The sequence below is a fragment of the Molossus molossus genome, unplaced genomic scaffold (genome assembly GCF_014108415.1).
Source record: "Molossus molossus isolate mMolMol1 unplaced genomic scaffold, mMolMol1.p scaffold_m16_p_2, whole genome shotgun sequence".
In the NCBI taxonomy this organism is placed as follows: domain Eukaryota; kingdom Metazoa; phylum Chordata; class Mammalia; order Chiroptera; family Molossidae; genus Molossus; species Molossus molossus.
In genome coordinates, this window is record NW_023425355.1 from 925,254 (window position 1) to 953,104 (window position 27,851).

At 45.4% G+C, this 27,851-nt stretch overlaps 2 protein-coding genes across 2 annotated transcripts; one reads left to right on the top strand and one right to left on the bottom strand.

Moving 5' to 3' along the window:
* Positions 1–2,879: 2,879 nt before the first annotated feature.
* On the bottom strand, positions 2,880–3,647 carry LOC118636645 (protein FAM236D-like). Its single transcript, XM_036271768.1, has 3 exons — positions 3,508–3,647; positions 3,132–3,295; positions 2,880–3,012 (listed from the first exon to the last, which is right to left on the bottom strand). Exons 1-3 carry the CDS (start codon positions 3,541–3,543, stop codon positions 2,955–2,957), a joined length of 258 nt encoding a protein of 85 aa, XP_036127661.1. The 5' UTR covers positions 3,544–3,647; the 3' UTR covers positions 2,880–2,954.
* A 10,073-nt stretch (positions 3,648–13,720) lies between these two features.
* LOC118636043 (doublesex- and mab-3-related transcription factor C2-like) lies at positions 13,721–19,316 on the top strand. The gene is given in 7 exon segments (XM_036271109.1): positions 13,721–13,857; positions 15,452–15,670; positions 15,767–15,912; positions 16,018–16,188; positions 16,581–16,717; positions 18,036–18,183; positions 19,174–19,316. Coding segments are annotated over 7 exon segments (1,101 nt in total).
* Positions 19,317–27,851: the final 8,535 nt, after the last annotated feature.

The window sequence follows — 27,851 nt, forward strand, 5'->3', positions numbered from 1 at the left end:
TTGAGAAGGAAGAACAAAGTTGGAGGGATTACAATACTAGATATCAAACTATACTACATAGCCACTGTAGTAAAAATGTTTGCTATTGGCACAAAAACAGGCATATAGACTAGTGGAACAGAATGGAGAATCCAGAAATCAACGCACAGCATTATCGTCAATTAATTTTTTTTTTTTTTATCCTCACCCGAGGACATTTTTCCATTTTTTGTTCAGGTAGAGTGGGAGGGAGAGAGAGGAACAGAGAGAGAGAGAGAAACATCGATGTGAAAGGAACACATCGAGTGGCTGCCACCCGCACAACCGACCAGGGCCGGGGACAAACTGCAACTGAGGCACGCGCCCCTAGCGGGAACCTAACCCTGTTCTCTCAAGACCGCAGGCCGACGCTCTAACCGCTGAACCAAACCGGCCAGGGCTAAATTTTTTTTTTTTGGTACATGCCCCTAGCGGGAACTGAACCCGGGACTCTCTGGTACGCAGGCCAACGCTCCAACCACTGAGTCAAACCAGCCAGGGCAATTAATTTTTGATAAAGGAGGAAAGAGAATACCATGGAGTAAAGACAGTCTCTGCAATAAATGGTGTTGGGAAAATTAGACAAAAACGTGCAAAAAATTGAAAGTAGACCACCAACTTACACCATACACAAGAATAAGCTCAAAATGTATAAAAGACTTAAATGTAAGTCATGAAACCATGGAAGTCCTAAAAGAAAACATGAGAAATAAAATCTCAGACATCTCATGTAGCAGACTTTTTGCCAATACATCTCCCAGGGCAAGAGAAACAAAGGAAAATATAAGCAAATGGGACTACATCAAACTAAAAAGTTTCTGCACAGCAAAAAAAACCATAAGCAAAATGAGAAGGGAACTCACAGTATGGAAGAACATATTCACCAATGATACATCTGATAAGGAGTTTCCAAAATACATAAAAAAGTCATATGACTCAACAGAAGGAGGATAATCCAATTTAAAAATCAGCAAAGGACTTGAATAGACACTTCTCCAATGAGGACATACAGATGGCCAATAGACATGTGAAAAAAATGCTCAACATCACTAATCATCAGAGAGATACAAATTAACACTACAGTGAGGCATCATCTCACACCTACCAGAATGGCTTCCATAACAAATCAACAAGCAAGTGCTGGCAAGAATGTGGAGAAAAGGGAGCCCTTGTGCACTGTTAGTAGGAATGCAGATTGGAGCAGCCACTGTGGAAAACAGTATGGTGTCTCCTCAAAAAATAAAAAATGGAACTGCCTTTTGACTCAGCGATCCCAATTTTGAAAATATATTTTTTTATTAATTTATTTTTGTTACAGATGTTTCTCCTTTTTTTTCCCCATTGACACCCTCTTCCCCATCCCCTCACTCCATCCCAGGGAATATATTCTAAGAATCCTGAAACACCAATCAAAAAGAATATATGTACCCCTATGTTCATAGCAACATTATTTACAATAGCTAAGATCTGGATACAACTCAAGTGCCCATCAGTAGATGAGTGGATTAAAAAGCTGTGGTACACATACACACTGGAGTACTAAGCAACTGTAAGAAAGAAAGATCTCTTACCCTTTGGGACCACATGGAGGGACCTGGATAACATAATGCTAAGTGAAAATAAGCCACCAGAGAAAGACAAGTACTATATGATTTCACTTATACTTTGAATCTTATGAACAAAATAGAAACCGACTCAGGGGAGGGGGAGGGAGAGGGGAATCATTGGGGGGGGGGAGAAACATCTGTAATAAAAATTAATTAATTAAAAAATAGAAACAGACTCATAGATACAGTTGACAGACTGACAGCTGTCAGAGGGGAGGGGTTTGGGGGGCTGTGTGAAAAGGTGAAGGGATTAAGCAAACACACACACACACACATATAAAACACAACAGTGTGGTGATAGGCAGAGGGAAAGGTGTGTGGGGGTAGGTGGAGGTGGACAGAGGGGGAGAAAATGTGGATGGAAAGAGACTTTGTTTTGGGCGATGGGCGCACAATGTGGTGTGTAGATGATGTTTTATTGAGTTGTGCACTTGAAACTTGTATGGTTTTGTGAACAAATGTCACCCCAATAAATTCAATTATAAAATTAAAAACAGAAGGAGGGACTCTCATAGCCCTTAAACCTCACATTTCCTTACTGTGGTTCTGAGCCAAATGCAGCAAGTCCAGGGGTCTGGTGGGCTCCAGAGTTTCTGAGGAACCAAACAGTCTCATTAGGCCACAGGGGCATGGACTACAGGGGCCTGGACTCCCCTGGCATAGACTTAGCCAGGAACAGAACAGTCCCAGAAAAGCTCCCAGGCTTTCCTCATTTCTGGAAACCACTCACCAGACTCAGCTCTTCCCCTGCTGCTGTTTTGCTGCCATACATAGCAAGAGCATCTTACAAAGGAATATGGTGTTAAAATGTGAGATAAATAACCTGAGGTGATGGGTGAGGACGGGTACTGGAGAGACTCTTTCCAAGGGGGTCATTGTGGTCAACTTAGTGGTTCTAATGCTTCTAAAAACCTCGGTTTCTGCAACATTTCTCCCTCTGACTCAATCTCTCTGTGCTTCTCCTCACTAGTACCCTCATACACTGCCCCAAGAGTTGTCACTCAGTCAAACATTTTTGAAATGCTTGGAATTAGTAGAGCAACCAGGCTCCATCAAATATAGTCCAATTCCAGCAGCGATGGAGAAAAAGGCAGTACTGCTCCAAGGCACAAGAGTACAGACTCGAATGGTTAAGTAATGTGGTAACACCCTCTTGTCAACACTTCTTCACCAAAAGGGGCAAACCATAAACCACAGGAAGTGGATGTTAGTGTGGAGACGTACAATAAACATCATGAGGCTAAATCAGTCAAGCATACCACATTTATTTCAGGCCCAGCGACTGGGGAAAGCAGGGGCATGTGGCAGCACAGGAGGCCTGGCCAGCATTCAGGGGTCTGTGTCTGTGGCAACGTGGTCTTGGCTTCCGAGTGTCCGGTATCCTCCCCTGCAACGGCAAAGCAGAATGAGCACTGGACCCTTGGGAACCCTGGGGAAGTCAGGCCTGGTCCGCAGGCCCTTCGGGTGGAAAGGAGGGGGCGGCAGAGGCTGGCTCCAAGCTCTCACCTGAAAGACTTGGTGAAAAATGCCAGGACTCTCTGGAACCAGCTCCTCCAAGACCCTTGGGGACCAGCAGACGCCCTGGGTAGGCCTGTGCCATTGGATGAGCGCTCCACCGTGTCAGAGAAAACAGCACATTCCTTGGTGACTTTAGGCTGGCCTTTCAGGTTCTGAAAAGAAAAGAAAACAAAACCAAAGAAACACTAAGTAGCCTTATCCTTTTGGGCTCTGTCTCCCCTAACATTCATCACCTCATTCAACAAGTGTTATGAGTATCCCCAGCCCTGCTTTAGGTGCTGTGGATACAGCATTGACTGCTACAGACCAAGCCCCAGGCCTCTGGGGCTGACATCGCAGGACAACAGAGGGAAATCGGACTCACCAGGTCAGGAGGCGGAAGGAAAGGAGTGAAGATCATGGTTCCAAGAGAGCGTGATGTGCTCCTAGTGACCAACAGGACTTCCTTGAAGAGACCAGCTAAGCTTCTCACTCTGCTGGGTGCAAAGAGTCAGAGGGCCGGTGTCCTCCACTCCCCTTCAGCCCCTCTGGCCCCGCCCTGTCTCTCCTCCCTCCTACAGCCCAGTGCACTGTGCTCAAGCAGTGGATACATTTCTGGTATAGGACATCCGCTCTGTTCCTGTGTCTGTTACTCCCACCCCCCCAGTCTCTTTTGTCATTTGTCCTTTCTTTCCTTTCTCTTCTTTCCTCTGAACCTCCCAGCAGACTCAAACCAGCTATCTGCTTGTTGAACAACAATGCAAAGGTAGGGGTGTTCAGGCAGATGGTGAGTTGTCATTTGGTGAGGATGCCATAGACAGGAAGGGGTCCAAATGGGTTATCAAAGCAAGGAGGGTGAGCTGGATGATGACATCCGCAGTCCAAATCAACACCAGAGGTCTTCCTCTCAGAAGGTTATGCTGACCGTGAGACAGTCAGCGTCTGGTAGATAGTGGACAAGTGGTTTGGGGGCTGGAGGGCTCGGAAAATGTGGGGGACAGAAGGGACAGTCCTGTGCTGGGCTAAACTGAAAGCACAAGCTGGGCTAAGTGAGGCGAGAGCTCGTTGTTGCCTGCTCCTCTTCTCTGTAATTCCATCTTTGACACTTGGTTTTCGAGCAACACTGCCTCGTTTTGCCCCCTGTTTAGCACCCAGAACTAGGAGGGTCTGCGCCACGGACTTCAAAGGGCAAAGGACACTCAGAAGGGAGAGAGGCGGGAGGTGGCCTCAGAGCCTTTTATTTGGTTTTTGAAATAATAGTGTTGTTTAGGAACGCATCTTTTACATAACTGAAAGTGCAGGGCTGATCTTCTCTGGGAGCCTATCTCGGGCCATGGCTTGGGGTTCTAGAAATGAATGAGCCTCGCCCTGGCCGGTTTGGTTCAGCGGTTAGTAGCTTTTCATTTACTTAGGAATGTGGCCCACGGACCAATGAGTCTCGGGTTCCATTCCGGTCAAGGGCACGGACCTCGGTTGTGCTTGGTCCCCGGCCCTGGTCGGGTCGTGCGGGAGGCAGCCAGTCGATGTGTCTCTCTCATATCGATGTTTCTATCTTTCTCTCTCTCTCTCTATCTCCTCTCTCTCTAACTATCTCTCTCTCTCTACCCCTCCCTCCCTCCCCCCTCCCTCCCACTCTACTTGTGGGATAAATAGAAAAATATCCTCGGGTGAGGATTAAAAAAGAAAAAAGTCTCTATGGGTGAGAAGCCAAAACAACAACAACAAAAAGATGGTTACATGGTTACGGGAGGGAGGTCGGAGGAGGTGCAGCCACCCAGCCTTGGGAGGTGGAATAGAGTGTTGGAGATTTCCCAAAGGAGGCATGCCTGAAATGAGTGAAGAAAGAAGTTGGCCAGGAAATGAGAAAGGGGAGAGTTTTGCAAGCAGATGCCTAAGACAATTAAGTGAGTTTTTGCAATTGAAATAAGTAGACCCTGGTTTCTGTTCTCGGTGTTACGTGGAAGTCAAGGTCAGTCATGAGGTTCCAGTGTAGGAGTAGAAAATGATGCCTCACAGAGATACTGAATCCTGGTTTTTCAGAAGCAAAAGATTTTGTTTGTCTTTCTCTTAATTTTAATAATGACCCATCAATTATTTTCCCTTTGTGATTTGTACATTTTTTAAAATTAAATTTATTGGGGTGACATTGGTTAATCAGATTACATAGGTTTCAGGTGTATGATTCTACGATACATGATCTGTATATTGCATAGTGTGCCCACCACCCAAAGTCAAATCACAAACTTTTTGAATGAATTTCCTACCCAAGACAACTTTGCCTAACTTCACAACGCAGAACTTTTCTCTCATGTTTTCTTGTTGCTTTTTTTTTTTTTAATCCTCACCCGAGGACATTTTTTTGATATTTTGTTCAGAGAGAGTGGGAGGGAGGGAGCGAGAGAGAGAAACATCGACGTGCAAGGGACACATCGAGTGGTTGCCACCCACACGACCCAACCGGGGCCGGGACAAACTGCAACCTAGGTACATGTCCTTAGCGGGAACCGATCCCGGGCCTCTCCAGGCCAACGCTCTAACCGCTGAGCCAAACGGGCCAGGGCTTCTTGTTGCTTTTTATGTTACGATTTACACTTGGAGCTATTGTTTATTTTAGTTAATTATTGCATATAGTGTGAGGTACTGAAGTTGTTTGTGTTTTCTCCTTCCCCATGGAGATGTGTTTTTTTCCAGCACCATTAGTTAATTATGAGTCATCTTAATGATCTTAGCACCTTTGTCACAAATCAACTTACCATATATGTGTAGGGCTATTTCTGGGCTTTCTGTTTTATCCATTGATCCACAGGACTATCATTATGGTAATGCCACACTGTCATGATTTCCACACCTTTGTTTTAAGTCAGGGAGTTTGGTAGTGTAAGTCCTCCATCTTTATGCTTTTCCAAATGGCTTTGCTAGTCGGTGTCCTTTGCATTTCCTTATACGTTTTAGTAGTAGCTTTTCATTAATTAGGAATGTGGCAAGTCTACAGATGAGTTACTAGAGACTTGACATTTAAACCTTTTTTGAGCCTTCTGATCCATGAACATAATATGTATACCTCCATTTATATCCGTCTTGTTTAATTTCTCTCGAAATATTTTATAGCTATCTGTGGACAAGCCTTGCAAATGCAACGTTAAAATTATCAGCAGGAATTTCATTTATTTTACTGCTAGTGTATGTGATGTGCTTTTAAAAAAAATCCATCTCCAGTTATTTGTTTCTAGTATACTGAAATAAAAAGAAACTTTCTATATTGACTTTCCTGTGACCTTGTTAAGTTACTTCTTGCATCCGGGAGGTGCTTTTTTTATTTTTATTTTAATTTTATTTCTGTGTAGAGTATCGTGCCTTTTGAAAATACAGTTTCTTTTTCTTGCCTTGTCAGCTAAGACCCAAGTATATGTTGACCTGTCATGGTAAGAGTGGACATACTGCCATATTCCTAATCTTGTGGGAGAAACATTCAGTCTTTCACCATTAACTATGATGCCAGCAGCAGTTTTTGGGTAGAAGCACTTTATCAGGTCAAAGATGTTCCCCTCATGTTCCTTAGGTTAGCAGATGCTTATCACGAATAAATATTTTGCATCAATCAAATGACTTTTCTGTCATATATTGTGATTGTTTTTCCTTCGTTGCCTTAATATGGCAAAATACACTGATGCCTCTTTTAAAATGTTAAAATGGCCTTGCATTCCTAGGATAAACCCTGTGTGGTCACAGATTATACTTTTCATAGACCACTGGATTCAAATTTCTAAAATTTCATTAGGGAGTTTTACATCTATGTTATCAGGGATATTGATCGGTAGTGCTTTCCCGCCCCCCCCCCCCCCCCCCCCAGTAGTGTCTTTTTTCTATTTTTTGTATAAAAGTAGTGCTGCCTTCATAAAATTCCTGTATTTTCCTGCTGCATTTTCTGGAAAACTTCTGTAAGACTGTTGCTATTTTTTTTCTTTTAAATGTGTGATATTGTTCATGAGTGAAGCCAGCCGAGACTAAAGTTTTCTTTATGAACATTTTGAATTGAAAATAGAATTTAAAAAATGTTATAATAGCTTTTTAAAACTATCTTTCGCGATGGCCAACACTACTATATGTAGTTATTAGAACATTAGACCATTATAAGCATACAGTGGTCAATCCCCAGCTTTCTCCTAAAGAAAATTTGCCTTTGATACATGGAAAATGTCTTGTCAGAGTAAAGCAATTTTCTGTGGAACTGAGTCAACTTCTTTCTTTTTCTCTTTCCTTTTCTTCTCTCTTTCTTTCTTCTTTCTTTCTTTCTTTCTTTCTTTCTTCTCTTATCTTCTTTCTTTTTCTCCTTCCTTCCTTCCTTCCTTCTTCCTTCCTTCCTTCCTTCTTCCTTCCTTCCTGCCTTCCTTTTCCATTCTTCCTTCCTTCTTCCTTCTTTTCTTCCCTTCCTTTTCCATTCTTCCTTCCTTCTTCCTTCTTTTCTTCCTTCTTCTTCCTTCCATCTTCCTTTTCCTTCCTTCCTTCCTTCCTTCCTTCCTTCCTCCTCCTTCCTTCCTGCCTTCCTTTTCCATTGTTCCTTCCTTCTTCCTTTTCCGTCCTTCCTTCCCTCCTTCCTCCTTCCTTCCTTCCTTCCTTCCTCTTTCTTTCCTGCCTTCCTTCCTTCCTTCTTCTTTCCTGCCTTCCTTTTTCCATTCTCCTTCCTTTCCTTCCTCCTCCTTCTTCCTTCCTTCCTTCTTCCCTTCCTTCCTTCCTTTTTCCATTCTTCCTCCTTCTTCCTTTTCCTTCCCTTCTTCCTCCTTCCTTCGTTCCTCATCCTCCTTCCTTCCTTCCTTCCTTTCCTTCCTTCTTCCTTCCTTCGTCTTTCCCTGCCTTCCTTTTCATTATTCCTTCCTTCTTCCTTTTCCTTCCTTCCTTCCTTCCTTCCTTCCTTCCTTCCTCCTTCCTTCCTTCTTCCTTCCTCCTTCCTTCCTTCCTTCCTTCCTTCCTTCTTTCTTCCTTCTTCTTTCCTGCCTTCCTTTTCCATTCTTCCTTCCTTCTTCCTTTTCCTTCCTTCCTTCCTCCTTCCTTCCTTCCTTCCTTCCTTCCTTCCTTCCTCCTCCCTCCCTTCCTTCCTTCCTTCCTTCTTTCCTGCCTTCCTTTTCCATTCTTCCTTCCTTCTTCCTTTTCCTTCCTTCCTTCCTTCCTTCCTTCCTTCCTTCCTTCCTTCCTTCCTCCCTTCCTCCTTCACTACTCCTTTCCTTCCTTCCTTTCCTTCCTTCCTTCTCCTTCCTTCCTTTCTTCCTTTTCCATCCTTCCTTCTCCTTTTCCTGCCTTCCTTTCCATTCCTATCCTTCCTTGCTTCCTTTTCCTTCCTTCCTCCTCCTTCCTTCCTTCCTTCCTGCTCCCTTCCTTTTCCATTCGTTCCTTCCTTCCTTCTTCCTTCCTTCCTTCTTCCTTCCTTCTTCCTTCCTCTTCCTTCCTTCCTGCCTTCCTTCCGTCCTTTTCCGTCCTTCCTTCCCTTCTTTCTTTTCCTTCCTTGCATTACTGCCTCCTTCCTCCTCCTTTACTTCTTCCTTCCTTCCTTCCTTCTCCTTCCTCCTTCCTTTCCTCCTTCCTTCCTTTCCTTCCTTCCTCCTCCTTCCTTCCTCCCTTCCTTCCTTCCTTCCTTCCTTCTTCCTTCTCCTTTCCTCCTCTTCCTCCCCTTCCTTCTCTTTCCTTCCGTGCTTCCTTCTTCCTTCCTTCTTTCCTTCCTGCCTTCCTTTCCCATTCTTCCTTCCTTCTTCCCTTTCCTTCCTTCCTTCCTTCCCCTTCCTTCTCCTTCTTCCTTCCTTCCATTCTCCTTCCTTCCTTCCTTCCTCCTTACTTCCTTCCATCTTCCTTCCTGCCTTCCTTTTCCCTACTCTCCTTCCTTCCTTCCCCTTCCTTCTTCCTTCCTTCCTTCCTTCTTTCCTTCCTCCTCTTACTTCCTTCCTTCCTTCTTCCTTTTCCTTCCTTCCTTCCTTCCTCCTTCTTTCCTGCCTTCCTTTTCCATTCTTCCTTCCTTCTTCCTTTTCTTCCTTCCTTCCTTCCTTCCTCCTCCTTCTTTCCTTCTTCCTTCCTTCATTCCTTCTTCCTTCCTTCCTTTCCTGCCTTCCTTCTCCTTCTTCCTTCCTTCCTTCTGCCTTTCTTCCTTCCTTCCTTCCTTCCTTCCTCCTCCTTCCTCCCTCTTCCATTCTCCTTCCGTTCTCCTTCCTCCTTCCTTCCTTCCTTCTTCCTTCCTTCCTTCCTTTTCCTTCCTTCCTTCCTTCCCCACTCCTCCTTCCTTCCTTCCTTCCTTCCTTCCTTCCGTCCTTCCTCCTCCTCCTACTTCCTTCCTTCCTTCCTTCCTTCTTCCTTCCTTCCTTCTTCCTTCCTGCCTTCCTTTTCCATTGTTCCTTCCTTTCTTCCTTTTCCTTCCTTCCTTCCTTCTTCCTCCTCCTTCTTCCTTTTTTCCTTCCTTCATTCCTTCTTCGTTCCTTCCTTCCTGCCTTCCTTTTCCATTCTTCCTTCCTTCTTCCTTTTCCTTCCTTCCTTCCTTCCTTCCTCCTCCTTCTTCTCCTTCCTTCCTTCCTTCCTGCCTTCCTTTTCCATTCTTCCTTCCTTCTTCCTTTTCCTTCCTTCCTTCTTCCTTTCTGCCTTCCTTTTCCATTGTTCCTTCCTCCTTCCTCCTTCCTTCCTTCCTTCCTTCCTTCCTTCCTTCCTTCCTTCCTCCTTCCTTCCTTCCTTCCTTCCTTCCTTCCTCCTCCTTCTTCTCCTTCCTTCCTTCTTTCCTTCCTTCTTCCTTCCTTCCTTTTCTTTCCTGCCTTCCTTTTCCATTCTTCCTTCCTTCTTCCTTTTCCTTCCTTCCTTCCTCCTTCCTTCCTTCCTTCCTTCCTTCCTTCCTTCCTGCCCTCCTTTTCCATTGTTCCTTCCTTCTTCCTTTTCCTTCCTTCCTTCCTTCCTTCCTTCCTTCCTCCTTCCTTCCTTCCTCCTTCCTTCCTTCCTTCCTCCTTCCTTCCTTCCTTCTTCCTTTCCTTCTCCTTCCTTCTCCTTTTCCTCCTCTGCTTCCTTCCTTCCTTCCTTTCTCCTCCTGATTCTTCTTTTTCTTTCCTTCCTTCATTCCTTCTTCGTCCTTCCTTCCGCCTTCCTTTTCCATTCTTCCTTCCTCTTCCTTCTTCCTTCCTTCCTTCCTTCCTTCCTCCTCCTTCTCCCCTTCTTCCTTCCTTCCTTCCTCCGCTCCTCCTTCCTCCTTCCTTCTCTTCTTCCTTCCTGTCCTTCCTTTTCCATTCTCCTTCCTTCCTTCCTTCCTTTCCTTCCTTCCTCCTTCCTTCCTCCTCCTACTTCCTTCCTTCCTTCCTTCCTTCTTCCTTCCTTTCCCTTCCTTCTTTCCTGCCTTCCTTTTCCATTCTTCCTTTCCCTTCTTCCTTTTCCTTCCTTCCTTCCTTGCTTCCTTCCTCCCTCTCCCTCTTCCTTTCCTTCCTTGGCCTTCCTTCTTCCTTCCTTCCTTCCTTCCTTTCTCTGCTTCCTTCTTCCTTTCCTTCTTCCTTTCCTTCCTATCCTTCCTGTCCTTCCTTCCTTCTCCTCATTCTCCCCCTTCTTCCTTCCTTCCTTCCTCCCTTCCTTCCTTCCTTCCTTCTTTCCCTTCCTTCCTTCCTTCCTTCCTTCCTTCTTCTCCTTTCTTCTGCCTTCCTTTTCCATTGTTCCTTCCTCCTCCTCCTTCCTCCTTCCTTCCTTCCTTCCTTCCTTCCTTCCTTCCTTCCTTCTTTCCTTCCTGCCTTCCTTTCCTTCCTTCCTTCCTTCCTTCCTCCTCCTTCTTCTCCTTCCTTCCTTCCTTCCTTCCTCTGCCTTCCTTCTTCTTCTTTCCTGCCTTCCTTTCCATTCTGCCTTCCTTCTTCCTTTTCCTTCCCTTCATTCCTTGCTTCCTCCTCCTTCTTTCCTTTTTTCCTTCCTTCATTCCTTCTTCGTTCCTTCCTTCCTGCCTTCCTTTGTCCTTCCATTCCTTCCTTCTTCCTTTTCCTTCCTTCCTTCCTTCCTTCCTCCTCCTCTCTCCCTTCTTTCCTTCCTTCCTGCCTTCCTCCTTCCTCCTTCCTTCCTTCCTTCCTTCTTTCCTTCCTTCCTTCCTTCCTTCTTCCTTTCTGCCTTCCTTTTCCATTGTTCCTATCCTCCGTCCTCCTCCGTCCTCCTTCCTCCTTCCTCCTTCCTCCTTCCTTCCTTCCTTCCTTCCTTCCTTCCTTCCTTCCTCCTCCCTTCCTTCCTTCCTTCCTTCCTTCCTTCCTTCCTTCCTCCTCCTTCTTCTCCTTCCTTCCTTCCTTCCTTCTTCTTTCCTGCCTTCCTTTTCCATTCTTCCTTCCTTCTTCCTTTTCCTTCCTTCCTTCCTTCCTTCCTCCTCCTTCTCCCTTCTTCCTTCCTTCCTTCCTCCTTCCTTCCTTCCTTCCTTCTTCCTTCCTGCCTTCCTTTTCCATTCTCCTTCCTTCCTTCCTCCTCCTTCTTCCTTCCTTCCTTCCTTCCTTCCTTCCTCCTCCTACTTCCTTCCTTCCTTCCTTCCTTCTTCCTTCCTTCCTTCTTCTTTCCTGCCTTCCTTTTCCATTCTTCCTTCCTTCTTCCTTTTCCTTCCTTCCTTCCTTTCTTCCTCCTCCTTCTTCCTTTTTTCCTTCCTTCCTTCCTTCTTCCTTCCTGCCTTCCTTTTCCATTCTTCCTTCCTTCTTCCTTTTCCTTCCTTCCTTCCTTCCTTCCTCCTCCTTCTCCCTTCTTCCTTCCTTCCTTCCTTCCTTCCTTCTTCCTTCCTGCCTTCCTTTTCCATTGTTCCTTCCTCCTTCCTTCTTTCCTTCCTTCCTTCCTTCCTTCCTCCTTCCTTCCTTCCTTCCTTCCTTCCTTCCTTCCTTCCTTCCTTCCTTCCTTCCTCCTCCTTCTTCTCCTTCCTTCCTCCTTCCTTCCTTCCTTCCTTCCTTCCTTCCTTCCTTCCTTCCTTCTTCTTTTTTCTGAGAAAGAAAGAAAAACAGACTTCTCAGCTGTTTAGCAGTCAAGTTGTAATCAGTTCTCAAGATAGGTATTCCTAATTTTATGCAAACACATCCAGAGGATAGAAAAGAGAGACTACTCACCAACTTAGTCAATGAGACTAGAAAACCGTGACCCTCAACCAGCAAAGATAATATGAGAAAGAGAAACATTATATCAATCTCGCACGTGAGCAGAAGATGCAAAATCCTAAGCAAAAGTTTAGCAAACTGATGCCACCAGCAGATACAAAAGATGCACCATAACTAAGTTACATTTATCCTTGGAGATCAAAAGTGGTTTAACATTCGAAAAACTATAGACACATGAGAGAGGTTTGTGTGTTAGTCATCATTCTGTTGCTTGCTGTAGGTGCTAATTGAATGTGTATGTTTAATGTTTGAAAATTGCTAAGAAGTACATTCATAATTTTTGTTCTTTTTTGTTACAAGATGAGCTTGACGAAACATTTTGAGAAAAGAAATCTATAAATAGCATTCACCGTATTTAAGAGACTAAATCAAAAGAGTCTTGATCATTTCAATCGAGGCAAAAAATGTAAAATTTAGTATCTGTTCATTACTTTTTACGACAAACTCCTTAAACTAGGAATATAAGAGAAATTCCTGAAGCTGATAAAGAGAAAGAGAGAAAGGAGCCCGGCCGATGTGGCTCAGTGGTTGAGCATCGACCCATGCAGCAAGAGGTTGTCAGTTCGATTCCCAGTCGGGACACGTACCCAGGGTGTGGGCCCCATCCCCAGTGGGGGGCCTGCAGGAGGCGGCCGATGGATGTTCTCTCTCATCCATGTTTCTATCCTTCTCCCTGTCCCTTCCTTTCTCTGTAAAATCAATAAAGGAAATGTATAAAAAGAGAGAGGAGAGGAGAGAGACAGAGGGGGGGGGAGGACGGGAGGGAGGGAAGACAATGAATCACAGGAAACCCATTTTAATATGGAAATGTTGGCAGCTATCTATTTAATATTAGGACCAACCCAAAGTTGCCCACAGTTGCCATCTCTATTTGACCTTGTAATGGATGTCCTAGCTAGCACACACACAGAAATCTGTTTGTTGATTATTGTACTTCTGTTAGTGAGAGCGCCATAGAAAACCGCGGAGCACCTGTAGAGAAATCATTAGGTATCCTTGAGCTTTTAGCATGGTGGCTGACTTTCCATTTACTTTTTAAAGAGCCCAGTGGATTTGTATAAATTTGATAGAAATAGAAAGATATAAATTTGACTACATAGCATATACAAGAGCAATAGCACTGTGGAGTATCTTAGGATAAATACAGCAAAAGATGTACAGGGTCTGAATGTCCAAAAGATAAAAGTACATACCAAACTGAGAGATTAAAACGTTACAGAAGACCCCCTAAGTGGAGAGACAGCCCCTGTTGGTGACTAGGAAGGCTGGATAGCATAAAGATGGTCCATTCTCGTCTGAGTTATAGATTCCAAATCTGCTGCAAAGGAGTTTTCCGGGAACAGGACCTGTTCATGATAACATTGATATGGGAAGGCAAAGTGCGAAGAGTCGTCAAGATGTGCCTGGAGGTGATGTGTAGGATGGGGGCTTTGCCCTACGAGAGATCAAGACGTCTTACTGAGAGATGAAAATTAACAGTGTAGCACTGTCATGGGAATAGACAAATTCAAGCAACTGAACGGGGAGCTCAGGAACAGAGACTCACCAATGTGGGACACAGTGACTCCGGACATTGCCACATGTTCCCTGGGGCTGAAACCTCGCCCTATTCGGAATCCCTGCCAGAGGCATGTGGATCGATCTTAAAAGCACACGCTGAATTTTGTGAAAGTACATGACAGAATACGAAGCACACGAGTTAAAAATGCACCCACATGTATATTTCACGTTCAAAGAGAGAACAGTCTGGGAAACAAGGTTGGGGAGCATCAAGGTGCACCTCAAGGTCCACCTAGTGTCGGCGTCCGTCGTATCGCGAGCCTGAGGAGGAGCCGGGAGAGGAGAGGGGGCAGGACTTTGGTGGGTGTGTTTCCAAGGAAATCGAAGCTTATTGGTCGCCGGCCACAGCGGAAGGCGGAAGGCAGTGCTGGCAGCTCATTGGCTTCTGTGGGAAGGGCGGGAAACGGAGAGGGACAGCTTCTTTCCTCTGGTGTCTTGTGCAAGAGTACGTGCTGCTGGAGACTGAGGTAACCACAGGCTGGTATGAGGAAGAGGAGCCCTCTGTTTTCCCTGCTTTTTCTTTTCTCCGTCCCTCCTGGTGTGAGTTCCCCACCCTCTCTCCTTTCTTCCACCCGAGCAGGTTACCTCTGCCGGCTCCTTGTGTCCCACTCTGATCCCTCCTGGGGGAGGACCCAGTGCCGCAGCCTCCTGAGTCCCGGTGCTTGGCCCCTGGGGCAGGGCTCAGGGCTCATGAGCCTGCCTTTGATTCTGATGGGGGGGGCAGCGAGTGCTTGGGCTGGTGGAGAGGACGTGGCACACTCCCGGCGTGTGTGTTGGGGGCGGGCAAAGGGGTCCTCCAGCCTAATTTTGGAGGCATGGGGACAAGCTCGGAAGGTTGTTGGGAGGCTGTGGAGGTACGCATGGGTTTGCTCGAAACCAGGGAGGGGTGTGTTGCTGCCAGAGAGCAATTAGTACAGTGAGGGCTCGGCTGTTGACGACATCAGGGTCTGACACTTGATACGAGGCTAGACAAACTTCTATTCAATGAATAATCGACAGGATGGGTGAAGATAATGATTGAAACAGGGACTTGGGGTACAGCGGAATAACATCATTTTGGGGGGAAACATCTGCCAGCTGGAAAGGGAGTAAGGACATAATTACGACCATGGTGTGCTGCAAGAAAAATATCAGAATGGTGTGTGACTAAAGAACATGGGATGCGGGGCATATATGAGACGAGTGAAATGGAGTGTCGGGGCACAGACTCAGGGAATGTGTGAGCTGGGGAGTGCACCGTGAATGAACGCAGAAGATTAGGAAGGCAATTCTGGAAGTGGGTGTCGGGAATAATAGTTGGGTGTAGCAGAGTACAGGACGATACATAACAAGGGCCAGTAGTTGTGGAAGAGGCACGAGGGTGCAGGGGCATGCCGGGAAACAGGGACTATGTGGAGTGAAACTAAGCAAAGAGAAGAATAATTGGGTTGCAAGCATCCAGGACCAAAGTCAGGAGTTTCTTGGAACAAAGCTATGTATGCATGAGTATGGCTTCTTGGGAAGGAGGCTCCATGAGCAAGAAGGCAGGGTGCAATCTGATTTCAGCAGTGAGCTGGATGGAAAAGAACCCAGGCTCTTCAGGTGGGGTTGACCAAGGTCAGAGGCAGTGTGGTTGGGGGCAGGGGATCATGTGGCCATCCTGACTTCCACTCCCGGGCCTAGAACCAAGGAGCCCAACAAAATGCCTGCTATGCCCTGCTGCCCCTGTGACTCCACCACTGGGCTGGAGACTAGAACCCCAATGGGGATGAACCTTGGCCTCACAAGAGCTGTAAATTGCTGTGTCTGCTGCCACAACTACGGCATGCCTGACCAAACCGAGGACCATGAGCACTTCTACCTCTTCCAAGCCTGCGAGTGTCACAAGTGTGACCTCTTGTCGTGAGTATGGTACCTGGCAAGGGAGAGGGAGGGCAGGCCTCCTCTAAGTGTGACGGACTTTAGACCTAAAACCTCCCACTTTACGGAGGACTGCAGGGTCTTGCCTGCTGAGAGTGCCTTCGAGATGGACCACGGGCCACACCTAAACAGGCATCCGACTCGAGATCTGAGGAGGAGTGGAAGCACACCTCCCAGACATCGCAGCTTTGTCAAGAAGATGGCCATTCAAGGAAGTGTCCTCAGTGAGTGTCTCTGGCCAGAGGGGGAACCGGGTTCTGGGTATAGGGAGCATGAGTAGTTCTGCCACCACACCTACCACTCAACCTGCCCGGTGGGGCCTTGGGCAGGTTACTCCTTGCCTTTAGCTTCCCCAACTACAAAACGTCTTCAGGATCATCTACCAACCGTTGCTGGCAACGTGGAATCTGACGGGGAGGGGTTTGAAAACATCCATAGTGGAAAGAGAGCTGAGACGGAGGATGAGGTGGAGTTGGGCACAGTGAGGGGGAAAGGATCTCGTAAGCTGTTCTGAGTCTTCCACAGCTGGGAAGGACAACGTCATGCCCCAGTGTAAGGCCCACCCCTGTGCAACCCCCAGGGAGGTAAGGAGAGCCTCGGGCCAGTGGGGAAGGTTTCCAACTCAGCCACGGTCCAGACCCCTTTCTCTCTGTCTGGAAGACGTGGGTTCCGTCTCTAACCCTACTGCAACTTGCCATGTCACCGTGGAGGAAAAATACTTCTCTCCGGGCCTCAATTTCCCCAGTTGCAAAACAAGCAGTAAGACTGGCTGGTCTTCAAAGTCTTCTCAGCCCCGACATTCACAGCTCCTATCCTCATCCCAAAGCATGCCCACCTCCTCTCCATGGCCTGACTTCTACCTGACTCCAACCTGTGCTCTCTGCTTCTGCAGGAGATCTCCCAGGGGAGTATGCGGATGAACCAAGCCCCAAACTCTTTGTCTCTGTCCTGGACTCCAGCACCCTTGAAGAAGCAACTGACAATTTCTCCTTCCGGGACTTCCCACAGGCCCCCTGCCCTGAGGGGCTCGTGAGTAGATTGAGAGGGAGCGCGGAGCTAGATGTGTATTGTGTGCCCATCCTTGTGCTCGATGCCGTGTGACATGCAGAGAGCAAGTGGAGGCAGCAGTGGTGGAGGAGGAGGAGGAGGAGGAGGAGGAGGAGGAGGAGGCAGAGGAGGAGGAGGAGGCAGAGGAGGAGGGGGAGGCAGAGGAGGAGGGGGAGGAGGAGGCAGAGGAGGAGGGGCAGGAGAAGGCAGAGGAGGAGGGGGAGGAGGAGGCAGAGAAGGAGGGGCAGGAGAAGGCAGAGGAGGAGGGGGAGGAGGAGGCAGAGAAGGAGGGGCAGGAGGAGGCAGAGGAGGAGGGGGAGGAGGAGGCAGAGGAGGACAAAGGTGAGAAGGCAGCATCGCGGACTAACAGGCAAGGACAGGGCTCTCCCTGCTTTGCTATTTCCTACTGGTGAGGGACTTCAGACAAGTGAGTTTAGGTGTCCAAGCCTCCACTTGTTTGTCAGTGGACTGAGAGGGGACAGTATTCTACACCACTAGCATTGACAGCAGGACAAAGGCCACATAGCAGGCCTTTAACAAGTGGAGCCTTTTGTTCCACATGAAACAGACTGATGGGATAGAAGGTCCTGCTGAAAAGGGGGAGCGCGATGGTGAGGGCCACAGAAGCCTAGGTGAGAGTCCAGAGACCATTACAGAAAGCTTCCTGGAGATAAGCCAAGCTGGTCCTTCCACTCCCATGGGGACTGGGAACTATGGACCCAAGAACCAGTCCCTGAACAGGGACAGTAACCACATCTCTCCAGGTGCTTTGCAGATTAAAACACAGACAACTGTGATTTCCCATAATCTTCACTGTTGCCCCCGGGGGTTCTGAAAAGGCTGGCAGGAGTTAGTGTCTCAGGAAAGATTTAGAGAAAAGAGATGGAAAAGAAGACAGGCTAAGCAGGGGAAGGGACTTGCCCAAGCCACAACAAGTAATGGTCAGCAGGCATTCGGACTCCCACATTCAGATATTGTAAAAATCCTGCCCCTCTCTGTCTACTGGTGGTGTGTGTCCTCCGGAGGGTTTCATCTCCTGGCCTCACCCTGGTCACTAGATACTCAACTCGGGTCCCCCACTCCTATGCCACCCTTGACCCTCTTCTACTGCAGCCACACATCCTGGGAGAACAGTTGGGTCCAGAACCCTGGCAGGGGCCAAGCGTAGTGAATGGGAGGAGCAGAATGCCTCGGGCAGGGTGGGGCCTTCAGGGGAAGTGGGGACTGAGGGGCACTTGTTGCATGAGGCGGGGAGGTGTGGGTTCCCAGCTCCCATTCTCTCACACCCTTTCCTTTGCAGGTTGCCGCAGCTTCTGGCCAGGCCTCGGTTTCTCCCTCCTCAGAGTGGCGGCGGAAGCTGGAGGCGGCCGAGGCTCTGCTGATTCTGAGAGCATCTCCTCAGGCCCCCTCAGGCTCCATCTCCCAGCTCCAGCCTTGAGTTGCACCAGGTAGCGTGGTCCTTGAAAGGAGAACACAACACGGGGTGGGAATAGTTGGGAAATGGGAGGGCGTTGTGGTAAGCGGGGCTTAGCTGGAAAGTCAGGCTTGGTGGGTTGAACCTTCCAGGGACCCGGCACCCAAGCTCCTCACGCTGATACCTGAGATGGCAGCTGATGGTTGTTCGGTGAATCATCAGTTTATCGAGCTTTGTACTCCTCAACAGCCAATGGCCGGTGCCCCGATATCAAGAAACAAGGAAACCGGGGCCCTGAGAATGGCAGGGACGTGCCCGAGGGCATGTGGCATATCAAGTGGAAGAGCCAGGTCTCCCGACTCTCGGCCTAGAGTTTTCTACCGAGACCCTTGTCACCTGCTGTGGTCTGGGGAGGACACATATAGGTGATATGTGCCTTCTCTGGGAGGGGATTCTGGTCCCTGCCTCCAGGGAGCTTCCAGTCTAGATGTGGAGCCTGGATGCGTGCCTCCACGAGTTGTGTCTTGCAGCTAAATGTCAATGATGAGCCCGGGGAGGAAGGACTGGAGGGGGCCTGAGGACAGAGAGACACCTGGGCAGGCTGAGAGGGAAGGCTGGGCACTTCCAGACCAAAATGGTGGATGGGGCATAGTGTGCGAGTGAAGCAGCAACCCTGGAGGGACTGCTGGAATGGAAGGGGATGAGGCTGCAGAGGCTACCAATCACAGAGGTCTGGCATGTCAGGCTTAGGAGGCTAAACCAGCAACTGTGGGTGGTGAGGTGCCAGGGAATGTGTGAGCTGGGGAGCGGCATATTCAAAGACCCCAGGCTCGGCAAAAAGAAATGTGGTGACTGTGATGGAGGGACTAGAAGTGGCAAGATTTGAGATGAGCAAATCAAGTGAGGAAGAGTTCTGTGCAATGATCCAGGTGGCAAAGCCTCGACTGGGTGGAACGAAAAAGAGGGGAGAGCGGGAGGGGAAAGGGATGCGAGCTGGCCCTCACCCCTCCCTTTCTGTCTACAGCTCCTGCTGGAGTTAGAGGGCTCCGGCCTTCTAGCCCCTCTCTCCGACCCAGGCCGGCCAGTTCTGTTTCTCTGCCTATTGGACGGACATCTGGGACACATCTCCTTCTTGAGCTAGAAGCCCAGAGGAGGAGGCGTCTTTAGAGTACTTGCCTGTTTATGCATTTGCAAATGTTTAATGTTCAAAATGCTTTTTTTTTTTTTTTAAAGCCTCCAGGTACTTCTATAAGCTTTCACGCCCTTTTTATTGTATGGCACAATTCCTTGGCCGAGGGCAGATATTCTTGCACCCCCATCACTTACTCCCTTGGATCCTGGGGCTTTTTTAGGTCCTATATAAACAAGGTTATGCAACCTAAGCTGGTCAGTCTCGAACCAGGGTTTCGTGTGTTCGTATATTCATATGCCAGAGTTTTTATTTGACTCGTCATTGCAAACATAGCAGTGCACTCATGCTTGTATCCATGCATATGAAAATATGATGATCTCCCCCCCCCCCATTTTTGTGCCTAGGTTTGTGTGTGTGTGTGTGAACAAATAATAAAATCTTGTTGTAAGACACTGAGACACAGGAGTTGTTTGTTACCACAGTATAACCTACACTATCCTGACTCCAACAGACTTGTTCAATTCACCTTTCAAAGTGAAAATCGCCTTACTCAGTAACTGGCATTTCTTAATATGGCTGGAGAAGAAAATGACAGAGAAAAAAGGGTGGGGGATTTATTCATTCAGCAAGTAAGTGCCTACCCGTTGCCTGGCATAGACTATTCCCATAGTTGTCCAGAAGGCCACGGATTGAAATGTCTGCGAGATCAAGCAGGTCATAAGGATGAGAGCAGGCCAGATGGGCCCTGGCCAACTGACAGTGCGTGTTCTGCCTAAGGGGGCAGCTGCCACTGGGCTCTAGCCAGTTCTAGCCAGTTGTTGTCGAGCAGGAATGTGGACTCATTGTTACCACATCTCCTGATTTTTTCAGAGAAGATGGAATTCTAGATTTCTGTGTAAAATATCTCAATGTTAAAATGTTGGCTGTGATTTCCTCTTAAAGCCCTTTACGTGGGCCAAGCAAAACACCCATGCAGGCCAACTTTGGCCAGTGAAATGCCAGTTTGATTCTAGTTCAATGTGTATGTTACAGTGGGGGAAACTGAAGCCAATCAGGACAACAAGAATCAAAAGACCGGAGATGAATTAGACCCAGAGCCTACCTTGGACGGACCCAGGAAATATGAGGAAGAATCATTATCATTTATTCATCCTGTGCCCACTATATGCTGCTAAGTACATAGAGCCTCTCAGCAGCTCTGTAAACCAAGCGATATTATCCCCCTTTCACCTATGAGGAAATGAACTCGAAGACTAAAAGTAACTTGCACAAGTGTTTCAGAGAAAATTTTTAGCCAAAGTTGGGGGAAGACTACCTTCACTTGCCAGGCCTTAAATTAGGTAATAATTATTTTTTGTTAAATAATGCATTGAGTGAAAGGCTCAAAACTTGAGGGGGCAGACATCCAGTCAAAAGATCTTTCAGAAGTAGTCCATTTATTTTGTACTCAAGGTTACAATGCACAGTAATCCATCAGCTCTTACCTGCACTTGTTTCTCAGTCATTTGCTGATGTTCCAAACAAAAGAAGAACTGGAGACGCCACCAGGAAGACAGAAAGCTCAGTGGACACGCCCAGGTCACCAATTCTTTCCCGTCAGGTTCCCTCCCTCCTGCCTTCCCTCCCTCTTTGTTACCCAAGATGATGGATGGTGATGACATCATTTACAACTTATCCTTTCTGGCTTAAGGCCCTCAGAAGGCAGGTTTCTTATGTTCCTTATCTAACGCCAGATAAACAAACATGCACAATCCCTCAGCCCATAGAGCAAGACTGATGTCCGTCTCATGCCTCCTTTCTTTGCCTGGTTTGTTACTTAAGTCAGTGATCCCTAAACTACCCCCCTCCCAGTATCCGATGAACAAGTTCACATATTCATGGAGGAAGGAAGCACTGTTATCTGGGAAATGACTAAAACCCTGCTAGGCAATTGTGCCCTAGGTATGCCATAGTCCCACAGCTGAGTTGGTAAAAAGAAAAAGAAAGTATATTTTGAGTTAAAGGGTGTGGCATGAGAAGAGGGAAGAAAAGAAAAATAAAGTGATGGAGATTGGGAGAAAAAGAGAGCCTCTTTTCCCTGTGCCCTTTCATTTTTCTGCATCCCACCTGCCCTTTCATGCAGGGCTTTTTAGACCTGATACTGGTGTCCCTCCCCCAATCTCCATCCCCCAGCAGCCACTGATCTCTTTTATGTTCCCGTGTTTTGGGCCTTTTCAGAATGTCACTCATGATATTTTTAATGGCTGAGAAGTAATTCAATATACAGATGGTGGCAGATGGTTTTTCCTGGGAGACACATCTAACACTGAGGCCTCTGAAGTCATAGGACCAAATGAACGACTTGATAGAATTCTATCAGTTTTGCCTGGTCGGTGTGGCTCAGTTGGTTGGGCATTGTCCCACGCACTAAGGGGTTGCCGGTTCGATGCCAGTCAGGGCACATGCCCGGGTTGTGGGCTTGATCCCCGCTAGGCAACCCATCTCTCTCACGTCGATGTTTCTCTCTCTCTCACCCACTCCCTCATCCTTGTTGCATGAGGGACATTGAATCTATCCTGATAGGATTGCGGAGGTGCAAGAGGGGGGCTGGGAGCCCATGGACACCAACGGCCTTGGCTGTGAGCAGTGGACACCAACGGCCTTGGCTGTGAGCAGTGCCCTTGGGGTTAAAGTCACAAGAGGCTCCAAAGCACAGAGGGCAGGGACAGAGTACTAAAATAGCCGCAGCCACTCACCTTGAGCTCCTGCAGAGGGAGGGAAGGCAGGACTGGAACTGTGTGGGGACACTCGTGATTTGGAGGGTGCTCAGAGCTCCTGCTGTGTTGCGGCCATACAGGACTGTGGCCATGTTACTCCTTCCCAGGGCTCTGGGGAGAGACAGCAGCCCCTTCCTCAGAGATTCAACCCCACCTAGGTGGGCTATTGAAATGCAAATTGAGGCCCATTAACAACTAGTATCTGCCCCACCCTGGGGAAATCCTCTTATGCAGAATACCTAAGGGAGGTTTTCATTCAATTGAGAAAGGAAGGCTCTTCAAGTAAGGGTGACTAATAGCCTTCAAGCAAAAAGCTAGAGGATAACTGAACCATTCCTGGGCTTCCAAATCTACCCAGGAAAGTAAGACTTGACAGTGGTGTTTAACATGGGTCCTCCCACACTCATCCAAACCCCTTAGAGGAAGCCACAACAGCAGAACACCAACATCCACAGGGAAAATTTGGCAGGCTCCAAAACCCACGGAGACAGCCAAAATGGCGAAACAAAGAAAGAAATCCCAAATGAAAGAACAAGAGACCTCTATCGAAGATGAGATAAATGAAATGCAGTTAAGCAAATGATCAGAGGTAGAATTCAGAGCCATGATCTTGAGGAAGCTCAACAGCATGAGTAAGGACACCAACACCATGAGTAAAGACACAGAAACATTGAAAATCCACCAACTGGAAATGAAAACCATCAAGAAGAAATGAAGAATGACATAGCAGAAATAAAGAACACATTGGAAGGACTAAACAGTAGAATAGAGGAAGATGAGGAACAGATCACTGAATTAGAAGACAGGGTAGAAAAAATCAACCAATCAGAAAACCAAAAGGAAAAAACAATTAAAAAGCAGAAAGACAGCTTAAGAGAACTGTGGGACAACTAGAAATGTAATAATATTCTCATCATAGGAGTCCCCGAAGAAGAAGCAAATGAGCAAGGGTTAGACAATATATTTGAAGAAATAGTGATAGAAAACTTTCCTAATTTGGTGAAAGAAGAAAGTATTCAAGTTCAAGAAACACAGAGAGCCCCAAGTAAGAAGAACCCAAACAGACCCACACCAAGACACATAGTAATTGAAATGTCAAAAATTAAAAACAAAGAGAGAATCCTAAAGGCAGCAAGAGATAAGCAACAGGTTACCTAAGGCTCTCAGCTGACTTCTCACAAGAAACACTACAGGCCAAGAGGGAATGGCATGAAGTAATCAAGGTCATGACAAACAAGGATCTGAATCCAAGACTACTCTATCCAGCAAGGCTATCATTCAAAATAGAAGGTCAAATAAAGAGCTTTTAAGACAACAACAACAACAACAACAACAAAAGCTAAGGGAATATATTAGCACCAAACCAGCACTGCAAGAAATGTTAAAAGGACTGCTGTAATTAGTAGAAGAAATAGGAAGACAAATATAACCACACTAAACAAAAATGGCAATAAATAAGTACATATCAATAATTACCTTAAATGTAAATGGATTGAAAGCTCTGATAAAAAGACACAGAGTAACTGACTGGACAACAAAGCAGGACTCATATATATGTTTACAAGAGATCCACCTCACAACAAAAGACTGACATAGGTTGAAAGTGAAGAGATGGAAAAAAATCTTCCAGACAAATGAAAAGAAAAAAAAGCTGGGGTAGCAATACTCAATATCTGATAAAATAGATTTCAAAATGAAGGCCATAACTAGAGACAAAGAAGGACACTACATAATATTGAAAGGGTCTATCCAACAGGAAGATATAACCTTGGTAAACATATATGCACCCAATATAGGAGCACCAACTTATATTAAAAATCTTCTGGAGGACTTCAAAGGAGAAATCAACAGCAATACATTCATAGCAGGGGACTTCAACACCCTGCTGACATCACTGGATAGATCATCTAGACAAAAAGTTAACAAGGAAACACAGACTCTAAATGAAGCACTAGCCTAAATGGATTTAATAGATATCGACAGAGAATTACACTCCAAAACTACAGAATTCACATTCTTCTCAAGTGCACATGGGACATTCTCAAAGATAGACCACGTGTTAGGAAACAAACTCTCTACAAGTTCAAGAAGATTGAAATCATATCAAGCATCTTCTCAGATCACAGTGACATGAAACTAGAAATCAATTGCAACAAGAACATGCAAAGACATTGGAACACATGGAGGCTAAATAGCATGTTATGAAACAATGAATGGGTTATTGAAGAGATCAAGGAAGAAAATCGAAACTTCCTCGAATCCAATGAAAATGAACACACAACAATACAAAATTTATGGGATGCAGCGAAAGCAGTTCTGAGAGGGAAGTTCATAGCACTACAGGCCTACCTCAAGAAACAAGAAAAATCTCTAATAGACTATCTAACCTCACAATTAAAGAACTAGAAAGCAAACAAAAAGAAAACCCCAGAGCCAGTAGAAGGAAGAAAATAGTAAAGATCAGAGCAGAAATAAATGACATAGAGACAAAAAAAAAAAAAAATTCAAAGGATCAATGAAACAAACAGCTGGTTTTTTTGAAAAGATAAACAAAATTGATCAAGATTGATGGACCTTCAGCTAGGCTCACCAAGAAACAAAGAGAGAGAACCAAAATACACAAAATCAGAAATGAAAGAGAAGTAACAACTAACACCACAGAAATACAAAGGATCATTAACAAATACTATGAACAATTATATGGCAATAAATTCGACAATCAACACTAAATGGACAAATTTCTAGAAACACATAGTCTCTCAAAAGTGAACCGGGAAGAGATAGAAAACGTGACTAGACCAATGACAACTAAGGAAATTGAAGATGTAATCAAGACTCTCTCAGCAAACAAAAGCCCAGGCCCGGACGGCTTCTCGGGGGAGTTTTACCGAACATTCAAAGAAGAATTAACACCCATTCTCCTCAAACTATTTCAAAAAATGAAAGAAGAAGGAAGACTTCCAAACTTATTTTATGAGTTCAGCATAATTCTAATTCCAAAACCAGACAAAGACACTACAAAGAAAGAAAACTACAGGCCAATATCCCTGATGAATATAGATGCCAAAATCCTTAGAAAATATTAGCAAATTGGATCCAGCAATACATCAAAAAAAATTATTCACCACAACCAAGTGGGATTCATCCCAGGAATGCAAGCCTGGTACAATATTCACAAATCAATAAATGTGATACACCACATAAACAAAATGAAGGCTAAAAACCACATGATCATATCAATAGATGTTGAAAAAGCATTTGACAAAATCCAGCACCCATTTCTGGTAAAAATGCTCAGCAATGTGGGAATAGAGGGATCATATCTCGACTAAATAAAGGCCATATATGAAAGACCTACAGCCAACATCATACTCTATGGGCAAAAACTAAAAGCATTTCCCTTAAGAACAGAAACAAGACAGGGATGCCCACTTTTGCCACTCTTATTTAACATAGTACTGGAAGTCTTAGCCACAGCAATCAGACATGAAGACAATATAAAAGGGATCCAAATTGGAAAGGAGGAAGTGATACTGTCATTATTCGCAGATGACATGATATTATACATAGAAAACCCCAAAGACTTCATCAAAAATCTACTAGACTTAATAAATAAATTTGGCAAAGTAGCAGGATACAAAATTAACATCAAAAATTGACAGTATTCTTATATACCAATGATGAACTCACAGAAAGAGAAACTAAAAAAAAAATCCCATTTACCATCACCCTCCCCAAAATTAAGATATCTAAGATTAAACTTAACCAAAGAAATAAAGGACCTATTTGCTGAAAACTACAGGTCATTGAAAAAAGAAATAGAGGAAGATATAAAAAAGTGGAAGCACATACTTTGTTCATGGATTGGAAGAATTAACATCATTAAAATGTCCATACTACCCAAAGCAATCTATAGATTCAATGCAATCCCTATCAAAATACCAACAACATATTTCACAGAACTAGAACAAATACTTCAAAAGTTCATATGGAACCAAAAAAGACCTGGGATACCCACAGCAATCTTGAAAGAGAAGGACAAAGTAGGTGGGATCACAATACCAGATATTAGGTTACACTACAAAGCTACTGTAATCAAAACAGCCTGTTACTGGCACAAGAGCAGGCATATAGACCAGTGGAACAGAACAGAGAACCCAGAAATGGACGCAAGACATTATGCTCAATTAATATTTGACAAAGGAGGCAAGAGCATACAGTGGAGTAAAGACAGCGTCTTTAATAAATGGTGTTGGGAAAATTGGACAGCTGCATGCAAAAAATGAAACTAGACCATCATCTTACACCATACACAAGAATAAACTCAAAATGGATAAAAGACTTAAATATGACTCATGAATTCATAAAAATCCTAGAAGAAAATGTATGCAACAAAATTTCAGACATCATATGCAGCAGAATTTTCACTGATACATCACCTAAGGCCACCAAAACAAAAGAAAAATGAACACATGGGACTACGTCAAACTCAAAAGCTTCTGCACAGCAAAAGAAACAGCCATCAAATTGGAAAGGGAACCCACTGTATGGGAGAACATCATTGCCAATGATACATCAGATATGGGGTTAATTTTCAAAATATATAGAGTGCTCATAGAACTCAACAAAATAAAGACAAAGAACCCAATTAAAAATTGGGCAGAGGAACTATATCGACACCTCTCCAAAAGGGACATACAAATGGCTAAGAGACATGGGAAGAAATGCTCAATGTCATTAATCATCAGAGAGATGAAAATTAAAACAACAATGAGGTATCACTTCACACCTGTCAGAATGGCTGCCATCAACAAATCATCAAACAAAAAGTGTTGGCAAGGGTGTGGAGAAAAGGGGGCCCTAGTACACAGCTGGTGGGAATGCAGACTAGTGCAGCCACTATGGAAAATACTATAGTGCTACCTCAAAAAATTAAAAATTGAATTGCCTTTTGACCTAGTGATCTCACTTCTAGGAATAACCCTGAGAAGCCTGAAACACCAATCAGAAAGAATATATGTACCCCCATGTTCATAGCAGCACTATTCACAATAGCTAAGATCTGGAAACAGCCCAAATGCCCATCAGTAGACAAATGGATAGAAAAGCTGTGTTATATATACACAGTGGAGTACTATGCAGCTGTAAGAAAGACAGATCTCTTATCCTTTGAGACTACATGGAGGGACCTGGAAAGTATTATCCTAAGCGAAAGAAGCCGACCAGAGAAAGACAAATATCACATGATCTCACTTATTTGTGGAATATAATGAACATAACAGTCTGAGGAACAGGTTCGACCCAGAGAACTGGAAGTAGGGTATAGACTGACAACCCTCAGAAGAGGTGGGGGGAGTTAGGAGATTAACCACAGAGCTTATATGCATGTAGGCATAACTGATGGACATTGAAAACAAAGCTGGGGAAAGGTTGGGGGGGATGGGGAGGATGGTGTCAATGGGGGGAAAAGGAGAAACATCTGTAACAAATATAAAAAATAAAGCATAAAAACAAAACAAAACATGAGTACACAAAAAAGAAGTAAAGACTGAGAAACTATCCCAGATTAAGGAAACATGAAAACTAAACGCATCTTGATGTCCTGGATTGAATCTTAGAACAGAAATGGATTAGCCAAAAAACTGGGGAAATGCAAATGAAGTCTATAGTTCAGTTATTAATAATGTACCGTTATTTTGTTAGTTTTGCTAAATGTACCATGCTTATAAAAGACTAAACATCAAGGTAAGCTTTGTGAAAGGTATATGGAAACTCTCTGTACTAGCTTTTAAACTTTTTGTAAATATAAAATTA

Coding starts and splice junctions, on each gene's coding strand:
- LOC118636645 (XM_036271768.1), bottom strand. CDS start 3,543: ATGATCTTCACTCCTTTCCTTCCGCCTCCTGACCTG. Junction 3,296..3,507: donor TCCTTCCGCCTCCTGACCTG/GTGAGTCCGATT, acceptor TTTTCTTTTCAG/AACCTGAAAGGCCAGCCTAA. Junction 3,013..3,131: donor TTTTTCACCAAGTCTTTCAG/GTGAGAGCTTGG, acceptor TTGCCGTTGCAG/GGGAGGATACCGGACACTCG.